The sequence below is a fragment of the Silurus aristotelis genome (genome assembly GCF_946808225.1).
Source record: "Silurus aristotelis genome assembly, chromosome: 23".
In the NCBI taxonomy this organism is placed as follows: domain Eukaryota; kingdom Metazoa; phylum Chordata; class Actinopteri; order Siluriformes; family Siluridae; genus Silurus; species Silurus aristotelis.
In genome coordinates, this window is record NC_139596.1 from 6,935,290 (window position 1) to 6,947,723 (window position 12,434).

A 12,434-nucleotide genomic window follows, 5' to 3' on the forward strand; every position below is an offset into this window, starting at 1 on the left:
GTGTGTGCGCACAACAGAAAGAAGAAGAGTGTTCCAGCATTTCAAGAAAAGTTAATCTGGTCTCTTTTTCTGCATGTTAATTGATTGTGTGTGTGTGTGTGTGTGTGTGTGTGTGTCTGCATTTGAACGAATATAAATAAATGGACCGTATATACACATAAGGAAGTGAGGCACGCTTCTTTCAAATGTGAAGATTCTAAAGTATGAACATACAAATATGGGGGGGGGGGGGAGAGAGAGTGTGTGTGTGTGTGTGTGTGTGTGTGTGTGTGTGTGTGTGTGTGTGTGTGTGTGTGTGTGTGTGTGTGTGTACGGCTAATCACCTCCCCCACCGTCAGCTGTTGAGCAGTGTGGCCTGCTGGGAGAAAGGTCTTCAGGGTGCTGTCACAAATGTTACTGCGTCAAGTTGTAACCTCGGCAGTATTCGGTGAAGCTTTTAGACTGCTGGCCCGTGCTTTAGCTCGACTCCGGACCAACTTTATAAATAACCTCACGCGCACACACACGCGCACGCACGTGTGCACTCAGGACTATCACTACTGACTAGCCAAGTGGCGGAAAACATTTGTGTAGCGAATTAAGGGGTAGGATACATGTAACATTATGGCTGCACGTTTTAAAGAAAATCTGTCATCTATGTATCTATAATGATGAGTGGAGTCCTGTGAGGACTGTGGACGTGACGGAGTGATGAAAGTATGCCTACAAGTGTCTCTTGTGAATGTGTAACACCTTCTACTGCAGTCACCAAAATATTTAACATATAGTCAGTGAGACAGAGAGTCTGCTGTCTGCTATATGATGACCGACGAGTTTTTTTTTTCGTTTTGTTTTGTTTTTTATAAAATACATACCTCACCAGTCAATTTATTAGGAACACTTGTACACTTGCCAGCTCATTTATACAGCGATCCTTTCAGCCAAACAGCTGGCAGCAGCAACAATGTGTAAAATCATTAACACTGTAAGATTCAGCTATTGTTCACCTCAAACGCCAAAAAAACGAGTGGGAGGCGAGCGGACGAGTGGATCTCTATGTGATCTTTTACTGTTGTAACCCATGAGCCTCTAATTTTGTCCAGTCTTCAACCTGCTGCTTACTGGATGTTTCTTTTTTTTCCCACATCGTTTTGTTGATTGTTGTAAAACATCCAGGAGATGCATTGCAATGCAAGACTGGCAGGAAAAAGAGGACGTGGTAGTATAGTGTTTAAGGCATTGGACTTTGGAGATGAAGACTGAGTTCAAACCCCAGCCATGACAAGCTGCTACTCTTGGACCCCTGAGCAAGGCCCTCAACTCCATAGATGCTCAGTTGTGTGAATGAGATCGATTCATTTCAATTTATTATTATTATTATTTTATTTATTTGTATTGCACTCTTAACAATGAACACTGTCTCAAAGCAGCCTTACACAGATAATGCTGTGATGAAGAATGAAGAAGATGGTTCTTTATGTCTAAGTTTGTCCCCGATGAGCAACTAATAAATGCGACTTATAAATAGAAGATGCTCTGAATAATGGTGCCTGCCAAATGCAGTAAAAGTAAATAAAACAAGAGGCAGAGACCACATTTCTCCCCATTCTGTTGATATGAACATGAAGCTTTGGACTGGTATCTGCCGAACTGTACGCATTGTGCTGTTGCTACTTGGCTTGCTGATTGGATCCACGCGTCAACAAGCGATCCTAATTGAACACTTGCAAAAATGCACGCATATTTACAAATGACCCTTTATTTATTTATGCTGCATGTTTCCAATTACAGTGGGTATAATACATGTTTAAAAGTCCCAGTACTGGAAGAAATTGCTCTCCAAAGGCTTATATCGATGTATATTCAAATATTTGTCGAATTTGGAAATATTCGCTTCTTCTGAATGTATTCGAAGGACGCGTTGTGACGATACTTGCGTTTCGCATGTATGAACATTTTTTTGTTTTTATTCCATCACATCACCTATTACATTATTATGTAAAAGGGAAAAGACATCCAAAAGTCAAAATGAGAACAAAAATCCAAATCAAGCCAGACAGTAAGTATTAGGGTAAATAAGAATAAAACAAAAGGATACTGGCTGTAATTCTAGACTACTCTCTAGCAAAGACAAGCTGAACTGATGTACAGAATTGGAACAGCAGGAAGGGGTTGGGGAGCAGGCAATGCAAGAACAGAAGCCCATGATGCCACTGACATATATACAGGCAAAACCAACAGATGGACAAACAGACAGACAAAAAGACAGACAGACAAACGCACAGACAGACAGGTGCAGGCACTGACAGGCAGACATGGGCAGAGCAGGATGTGAGTGGGCTACATACTAACCTTCAGGTCCCTGTGCACTATGTCATGTTGGTGAATGTGATTGACACTGTCTAGAATCTGATGGATGCAGTGACTGTGAAGACAAAAAAGAAGGGAGGAAAAAAAAAAAAGAAAAGAAAACGGGAATGAGGGTAAAGAGATGTAGGGAGGGTGAGAGGAGAGGTGATCGAAAATAAGATGGTGAACAGTGATGAAATAAAACAGTGGAATGGAAAGAAATGAAAGGCATAGTGATAGAGGACAGGACAGGGAGGAAAGAGAATGAGAAAGGGCAGTGAAGGAGAAAATGAAAGAGAGGTAGAAGAAAAAGAAGTACAAGGGAAAGTGGAGGTAGTGAAGAGACAAAACATTTTTAACATGATGAGACACAACCGGCAAACAGCACCATGGCTGACATGCTTACAGCACAGAGAGAGAGAGAGAGAGAGAGAGAGAGAGAGTGAGAGAGAGAGAGAGAGAGAGAGAGAGAGAGAGAGAGAGAGAGAGAGAGAGAGAGGTGAAACAGAGGAAAGAGTGATGCAGAAATGAGGAATAAAAAGGTGATAAGTTGATTTAAATATAGAGCGATTGTGTGTGTGTGTGTGTGTGTGTGTGTGTGTGTGTGTGTGTGTGTGTGTGTGTGTGTGTACGGGGAATAAGATTTTAAAAGGGCTTACATGGCAAATATAAGTAACTAATTTCTGAAGCAATAAGAATACAGCATTCATTCTCTCTCTCTCTCTCTCTCTCTCTCTCTCTCTCTCTCTCTCTCTCTCTCTCACACACACACACACACACACACACACACACTCACCTTACAATATGGATTTATTATACAACACAGCTTTATCGATTGTCTTACTGCAGTTCCAATTCTATTTTATTAAATTAATTTAAAGTAAACTATGACCCGTCACACGTCACGGTGTCACCCGTTTGCTTCGCTGAATTGCGACTGGCATCCTGCAATGTGTAACATCATGACGGCAATAAGCAATAAGCTATTCTCATCTGCCCCGTGCACACGCGCTCCAATAAACCTTCAGCAACAGTGACACGCTGCATCATCTGCTCTCAGACTTAGTTTTGTTCTTTAGACATTGAGCACTTGATCATATACAGCTTCCACTCGTGTGAATTAGACGTTTACATGGAGGAGAAACAGGCATGAGTGACAGTGTGAGGAGAAAGAAAGAGAGAGAGAGATAAAGAGACAGAAGGGAAAGCAGAGAAAGAGATGACGAGACCCATGAAATGGACAGATGAAGCCCTAATTACGATAGTTAATTAGAGACCTAGAAACCTCGCTCTCTGTGGGGACAATATGTGAAAGCGGGAGAGTGAAGAGACAAAGAGCCACATAAAAAGAAGAAAAAAGATTCCAGTAAGAAAGCAATCACAAGTAATTGGTTAACACAAGAAAGACCAACTTTAGATACATGGATAAATATGTGACTAAAGAGATTTATATGATTGAAAAGATGAAGAATGTGTTTCTGGGGAAACTGGGTTGAATATGTATCATAAAAAAGATCTGGTTTTGTCACTATAAGTAAATAAAAGATGCAACTATATTGCCTTACTATATAAGTTTGGGGACACCTGATAATACCATACATGGGTGCGTTTTAAGCATCACATTCAAAATTTAGTCTCAATTTGCTCATATATATATATATATATATATATATATATATATATATATATATATATATATATATATATATATATATATATATATAAAAGATCAAGTTTATTGTGTTCAAGTTTACTGAGTGCCTGTGGTTCTTTAACAGTTTGTTGAAGAACCACATATGGCAGGAGAAGTCAGGTGTCCCAATACTTGTGTCCATATAATGTATATGCATGTAAGTATACATAAACGTATACGAATAATTAAACAGAAAAAAAAAACAAAATAGAGAGAGAACCCCAAAAATACCCACCCCAACCTTTTTTTATACTTTGCAAAAATAAAAAATAAAATTTGATATAAATATATATATATATATATATATATATATATATATATATATATATATAAATAAAAGTATATTTTTGTATTAATTTATAATTAAAACACATTACTGTTAGGTAATTATATGCAATATTTAAAATATGCTTTATGATTGTACACAAATGAATATTTAAAATAAAAAGTAGAAAAAGAAAGAAGAAGAGAGAGCGACAGGAATGGAGAGACGTCTGAACATTATAGCACTATTATATTGCTCCTACAAATAAAAAATTCTGTATAGTTGAACTTGTAGCTCTACCGTTATTCCTGATTATTGTTCATCATTCCTCTGTCCACGTCCCAGACTATAAGATTAATAATCATTCAAAATGCTATTTACGAAGTGTCTTTCCTTACCCGTGTTTTATCTCCTTGTTTATACAGAAGTTGTTCTTATTAATGTTCAATATACGGTCTATATGGTGATTAAGGGTTCATTTCATAACCGCAATCTGAATTCTGTAATGCGCTTTAGATTTATCAGATTACTTTAGGTCATAATTTAGGCTTCTGATGTCCGGGGATGTGACTGCTCCATGACCTCTGATTCGACACAGGCTTAAGGGAAAGAACACACACACACACACACACACACACACACACAGCCAGCCAGAATGTTTGTGCTGGATGCTCGCTCTGAGTAAATATCTATCGACAAAAACTTATTCATCCTGTCAGAGTAGAGACGGTGTTAAAACAATTTCATGAGCAAGCAGTTTCTCTAAATAGATTGCAAGTTGCCCTGTTATGCCGTGTGCACAAAATGACATTACAGGAACTAGATTTATCCGAACCAAAAATAAATAAATAAATAAAAGATTACAACTGTCTTCTCACATGTAGTAAAACCGCTGGCTGCAGTGTGTGTTCGCTGTCGTCACAGTAAACACGCCGCAGCTGGCATGCGGCACAACACATTCCTCGTATAAAATGAATTCTATTTCACAATATCGGCAGGAGGCATGCGGAGTTCATTTACTACAACTACAGTGTGACCACCGTATGACCACACTGAATGCAGGCCGAGTGCGAGACTGAACTAGAACATTCGCAATGACACAAACGCGCCGCGATGCGCTCTCCAAAGTAACCGATAACATTTTAGTTCTAAATTTCAATTTTTATGTTATTTATTTTTTTTATTTTACATGAATCTGTAGTTAGGTTTATTCACATTACAGTGCACTAAAAGGTTACTAGCCATTTTGTTTTGTTGCGTAAACTCTTGGGATTCCCTGAGAAAAGTGTGCTATACTATTACACAGCTCATGTAGACTGCTTCCAAACGCCAAAAATGTTCCCCCTCAAAATTTCCTTCTTAAAATTGCAGCGTTGATTAATTATCTAACCCAGGGGTCACCAACATGGACCACATGAGTAGCCCGCAGGCCTTTTTTTTTGGTAAATATCTGTTTCCTATCATTGTTGATAATAATTATGAGAAATCATTAACATGATCAGTGTCTTCAAATAGATGAATAGCATTAATGATTAATAATAATATATATTAAAAGGCAAATTTGTTATTTCAGATCAAACTGAAAACTGTGTGTATCAAACTGGTAGCCCTTCACATTAATCGGTACCCAAGAAGTAGCTCTCAGTTTCAAAAAGTTTGGTGACCCCCGATTTAACCGATGCATGCGAGCTGCTTTTAAAAAGTCAAAATTATCTGCCTTCTTACATTGGTTTTTTTTATATATATTTATTTATTTAGTATACTTTATATATACACAATATATGTTAGCTTAGGTTGCATAACTTCATTAAACATTATGGCACAATACAGTTAAAAACATTTATGATCAATACCTTAGGATGACTGAATGGGAAGGAGGTGGTTGCATAATGGTTAAGGCATTGGACTTCAAAGGTCATGAGTTCAAATCCCAGCCACACCAAACCGCCACTCCTGGAATGCTGAACAGGGCCCGTAACTCTATAGCTGCTCAATTGTAAGAATGATATAAATGTAAGTTGTTTTGGATAAGGGCGTCTCCCAAAATGCCATAAATGTGAATGTAAATGAATGGAGTCAATCAGGGTTGCATAATCCGTAGAGTAGCTGCTGGTGGCCAGCCTCGAGCAGACTTCCAAATGATCATCAGTTATGGTGGAAAGGTATTTGGACTTAATAAAAGAAAAGGCTGACTCGCATAAAGAAGTGGAGTCACTGAGCTCGCTTTAGTTTTGCAGTAGCTCGAGCACATGTGCAGTGACCCGTGTGTTAGAAGAGAAGAAATCTCAGACTGGCCATCCTAGATGAATGGAAAATGTTAAAGGGAGGACAGATGATAGACTAAAATCTAAAAATTTGTTTTTTATTGAAATGTTATTGTTCTTTAATTTATAAAATTAAAGAACAAATTTCACGGAGTGTACACTGCATTGCTTTTTCGACATTCTACATTTGTAATTTATACACTTATCCTAGTGTTTAACTAATGCCTAATTTGTCAGTATGCCTGAACCAGCCTAAGACTGCTTCATCAGGGAACCACCACGAGCAGGATCGTCAGTGAAGGTTCTAAGCAGTCTATGAAACGTTTACACTATTCGAATGTCCTACTGCGTCTCATTATCGTACTGTGCTTGAAGTCTTCTGTAAGTATCCGTAGGTTTTACAACTTATTTCACAAGAAACTTCACCACCGCACACTGTTCCTTACACGACATGTGTGCCGCCTATCAGTAATAGGAGACAATAGCCACACACTTCTGCGAGTAGTACCGCCACACTAGCATCGAGCAGTAAAATGAAAAGCCCCGGTTAGACTACAACGCCCCTCGTAGTTAATACTATATTTAAGGGCCCTAAAACAAACCCCTTACAGAAGAACCGAAAGAAAACTTATTGGCATCTGCAGAATATGTTGCTGTATTTCGGCTCTTCTCGTGTCTTTCATGCCAAAATATTCTGCTTTTTCCCCATAATGCATAGCATGCTCAGCAAATCTGAGTGTAATCCTTGTTTCCACCTGCCGTGCACAGTGGGTTCGATTCAGCCGTTTTGCTGTGGGCGCACGTGTCCTAAAAACAGCAAAGGCTCGGGTTTCGTGATCAGCGGAACACTGCTGCATGACTAATGTTTTTAAGAGACACTGAGAACGCTATGTGATTATGTTATTCCAGACTTTCCAACCACCTGTATGTATAACCTGTAGAAGCTACTCTGTAGCAAACCAGCTACTCTCTCTCTCTCTCTCTCTCTCTCTCTCTCTCTCTCTCTCTCTCTCTCTCTCTCTCTCTCTCTCTCTCTCACACACACACACAATATAAAGGTCAGCAATACATTTATTCACCGAGGTAAAAGGGTTGTTACGTGGTACAAATGTGTAGTGTATGGGGTGAGTGTGTGTGGTAAATAAAATTGGTGAAAGTGAGAAGTGAGCCCTTTCCCACTGACACAGTGCCAATGCTGGTTTCAGAACCAGTGTTTGATCTTTTTAAACATCTTTAAATCTCCCCCATCACATTACAGCTACCACCAGCTAACACCTACAAAGTCAACCTTCTGCACCACAGAGCAGAACACACCCGGAACACAAACGCTATCCACCCTCTTAAACATACATTCACTTACAAAGGGTCATGATTGGCTGCCATCGATGTAACTGACATGAGAAAAAGCAATGTGTCGCTAAGTCTGAAAGAGTCACCAAGTTTCCTGCCTTGGCTCTGGCCACAGATGTCTATGGCGTTGATGGGATTTGAATTTATAATCTCATTGCATTGCTCAAGAGCCCCAAAATCTAACAGAAAACAAACATAAAAGAATTCCTGTACAGTGGACAACAGTGAAGCCACAGTCCTTATAATCTTAACAGAGCATTGTAGGGCCGCAGCTATTGATTATTTCAGTAATTGAGAATCTACCGATTATTCTATCGATTAATCATAAGTAATCATAAGTACATTTTCTTTATTAAAGAGCAATACTAAATATAAAAGAGATAATAAGGCAGGTCTCATAAGATGGACAAGCAATTTGTTTCCCTTTTAGAAAAATTTACATAAATGTAAACTTAAATGTACATTTACATGCTGAATTGCAATCTGTGAAAACTAAACCCATTTAGTGCATTTAATTGCCATATTACATATAAAAGCTAATACAAATATATAAATAAATAACAAAAATCAATAAAATGATAAAAATCAATTTTTAATTACTTAAAAAAAAAAAAGTTAAACACACTGTACCAGATTTTCCTTATGTTTTGGTTTAAAATGATCCCAAACTTTGGAAACTTTCCGTCGTGTTCTTTGGCCTAAATGTTCTCCGTGCCCCTCACTGTGTTCTCTCCGTTTCATTCCATTTTGCATTTTGCAGCCTCTTCTGTGTATAACTGTGGAGCGTGGTACAGAGTTGGTCTAAAGCAAATGGTCTACATTTTTTGTTGAGTTACCCAAGGAATCGTTTCAGCCCTAGAGGATTGTTTTTTAAAAGCTTGTGCCCTTGTTGTCAAATCAGCATGTTGAGGGCAATTCAGCTCATGTTAATTCCCTCAATATGTTTAGCTGTTACTGCATGTAATAAGCAGGAGAGCGATATTTTCCCAGAATTTTCAGTCTTCCCACATACCTACATGATACAAAAGAAAGTCTCATCTACGCTAATTAATCCAAGTAATAAACAAACATTACATAGTTCCATGTGTTCTGTGGTAATTCAGAACGGGCTAGTCGTCTGGCACATGGGCTAGTCATCTGTAAACATAAGATGATCTGCACATCTCCGAATCGGCTTTTAAGGTGGTGGAATCGCCATTCTAAAGAAGGTTCTCTGGTTCCTGACCGAGCACTGACACGGTGTTGGTGGATATGGGGCAAGTGAAAGAAGAAAAAGCTTAATGAAGAGAAAGTAGAGAGTAAGAAAGGTAAAGCAGTGGTTCGGTCCATGATTCTGGCACTGTCTCTTCATGTCAAATACGCTGTATAAACATCGACAGGTCAACAAAATGATCAGTACCCTGAAAAAGATTGGGGCGGAGTCACACTAACCATTTATTTGAACACCATTCTCTGTACATGCTCGTTGTGTGTGCGTGTTTTAGACTGTAATGGTGTTTATGTAGGTGCATGCCAAACTGTGTGTATAGTAGTAGAAGTGTGTGCAACTAGAAGTGGAGACAGACATGGTGAACAATGGTGGAGAGAAAACAAGGGGAAAACAATAGGAAAGAGAGATACAGAGGAAGAGAGGCAACCACAACTGTAGGCGCTGAGGAGAGAGCGAGAGCGAGAGCGAGAGAGAGAGAGAGAGAGAGAGGGAGCGCAAGAGAAGCAGAGGGCAGCTTTATGTACCTGGCATCGGCCTCGCTATAATACTCTCTGGCGACAATGTCTTCAAACAGCTCTCCCCCTGTCACCCTGCAGAGAAAATAAAGAGTGTGTCGGTTAGTGCCACACTCACTCACACATGCTTCCTGCATCCCCACTAACACACACACACACACACACACACACACCACGCACCCACGCAACAGCTCAGCATCATTTCCATGGAAACAGAACCCTCTATGACAACTCTAAGGGAGTCTCATCATCTTCAACAACACTTTCTAGTACACTCTGCATCTTCCCATCTTCCACATCATGTAAGATGCTACAAAATGGTGAAATCATGCTTCATGGATAAATAGAGAAAATAGGCCGAGCTGCTACAACACGAGTAAACATGCCATTTTGTTCTCAAAGTGTTAGAAGCAGGAAAAATGGCCGTATGGATTGAGCGAGTATGACATGATGATGTCTAGACACCTGGGTCAGAGCATCTCCATAACTGCGCTCTTGTGGGCTGTTCCTGGTCTGCAGTGGTCAGTGTGTATCACCAAGGAAGGAACAGTGGTGAACCGGTGACAATGCCATGGGTGGCCAAGGCTCATTGATGCATGTGGGGAGTGAAGGCTGGTCCGATACAACAGACGAGCTCCTGTAGCTCAATCTGCTGAAGAAGTTAATGCCGTTTAGGCTTGATGGGTCAAATCTGTTTTGGCAGCAAAAGGGGACCAACAGAATATTAGGCTGGTGGTCATAAAGTTATGAATGACCGGTGTATCGTTCTGCTGAGAAAATATTAATTTTGTTCTGGTATGGTTACAGCTTTATCTGTGACTTTTACAAAGTGCTGACACTAAGGGCGTTCAAGAGCTATCCTCTATAATCGTATCTCAATTGCTGCTTAAACGATGTGTGATTTGACATTATCGAGTATATCGGCAAACCCAAACAAAACACACATGCAGAGTGTGCATTTAGAATGATCACAAAATTTAAGATATGGGGGCAGAAAATATGTACATTTATATAATTTCATATAGTTTATTAATATCACATGAAAAGTGCCATTTTTTACACAAAACAGCTATTAAAATAGATTTTAATATTAATAATTTTATTATAAAATGCATATTGCATTTATATTCTAATGTTATTAGAGCTACAACAACTAATCGATAAAATTTAAAATAATCGCTAATGAAATTTATTGTCAACAAATGCCGTTATCAATTAGTTGGGCTTTTCAAGTTTCGGTTTAGCGTGACGGTAAGAGCATACAGCCGTTTGGGAAAATGGCGGACAGTACAGGGTCAACCGGCAGCAGGAAAAAGTGTGCGTCCCAAGTCATCTACGGCATGGGAACATTTTATATGAAACGCAATAAAGAAAACTGTACCTGGAAGTTATGCAAAGTGTGAGAGTTTGTGTGGGATGGAAGTACCACAGTGATGCACACTGAAACAACTTAGCATGTTGTGAATTTGTTTAAAATTAGAAATTCCCCATCCACTGCTCAACAAGCAGCCACTAAAAGCTTTAAAATGTCTATATGAAAAATTGTTAAAATAAATGCTTTTGCATTTTTTGAGTACAGCTTTATACATAATTACCATGAATTACAGTTTAATATAGCTATAAATATCAAAACATGAAACAAAAACTATATATACATATATACACATTTTATATATATATATATAAAACTTAATCGGATTAATCGATTTATCCAGGGTGAGGGTCAATTGTCGGATTAATCGATTATCAAAATAATCATTAGTTGCAGCCCTATACAAAACATACTTACAGGTCAAACAGCAAGTAGTGGAAGCCTTCCTCTGATATGCTGTCATGAAGTCGAACTGCAACAGGGCAGATATTTTCATTACAAAATGAAGACACGTGACACATTTTGACTTTGCTGTTATTAATAAAGACGACACTCAGCAATTATAAGCTTATGCTTAGCGTAGGAAAGTGCTAAATAATACATAATCACCTATTAATGACAGACTGAACTAAAAGAAAAGAAATAAGACTTTTTTTTAGACATAGTTTTGTTTGTTAAAGGAGTTTTTTAAGTCTTCACTATTAAATAGAGAAATATTTAAGAATATCTTTATTTATATCAAGTGTTTATAACCTGTATATTACATACGTATTAACTGCAAGTCAGCTAAAAACAGATTTCTTGTTATTGTTAATATTCACATGAATTCATATAAACGAGCTCTGCCATAAAAGTTCATGATGCATTATTGCATACGAGACACTATATAGACAAAAGTTTATGGACATCTGAGATCATGTGTTGGTGGAGATTTGTGCTCATTCAGCTGCAAGGACAGTAGTAAAGTCAGTCGACTTCATTCCATGTAAACCATATTTCCAGGGAACTGCAGAGGAGCACTCATGCTAGAATAGGTTTGGGTCTAGTAGGTGAAATGATGGGAAAATGTAATGCTACTGTATCGTATACAATTGATTGCCTCCATTTTTGTGGTGACGGTTTGGAAATAAAGCACTCGGAATGGCAGATGTCCCAATACTTTTGTTGATATGGTTAGCTTTTTTATGCAGTTTTAATAGAATAATGGACATTTGGAAAGTTTGTAGACCTTCTAGAGATATGCAAGTTGAGATTTTGCAAGTCACATGACCACAGCATGCAGAGTATGTAAGCTGAAGCTATAGTAGGAACGCCACTATGTGATTTAAAAATGTGTCTATATTGCATTGCTTTGTGTTGCACTCCTATTTAAGGTTTGCGAGAGAGAGAGAGAGAGAGACAATAGAAGAGTAAGTGCTTGCTTTAATGTTTCTTTAA

The 12,434-nt window shown here is 38.5% G+C and overlaps 1 protein-coding gene across 50 annotated transcripts in view; it reads right to left on the reverse strand.

Annotated features, from left to right (window-relative positions):
* Positions 1 to 12,434, reverse strand: part of camk2b1 (calcium/calmodulin-dependent protein kinase (CaM kinase) II beta 1) — a 74,033-nt gene that overhangs the window by 44,963 nt on the left and 16,636 nt on the right. For 35 of the 50 annotated variants that reach the window (XM_083526890.1, XM_083526907.1, XM_083526905.1 and 32 more), the window contains exons 4-6: positions 11,415 to 11,469; positions 9,635 to 9,700; positions 2,332 to 2,404 (exon numbers count right to left, since the gene is read on the reverse strand). In XM_083526890.1, coding sequence (XP_083383016.1) covers positions 2,332 to 2,404; positions 9,635 to 9,700; positions 11,415 to 11,469 — 194 coding nt within the window. The remainder of the gene's footprint in view (positions 1 to 2,331; positions 2,405 to 9,634; positions 9,701 to 11,414; positions 11,470 to 12,434) is intronic. The other 15 variants (XM_083526915.1, XM_083526891.1, XM_083526889.1 and 12 more) reach the window with 1 other exon arrangement.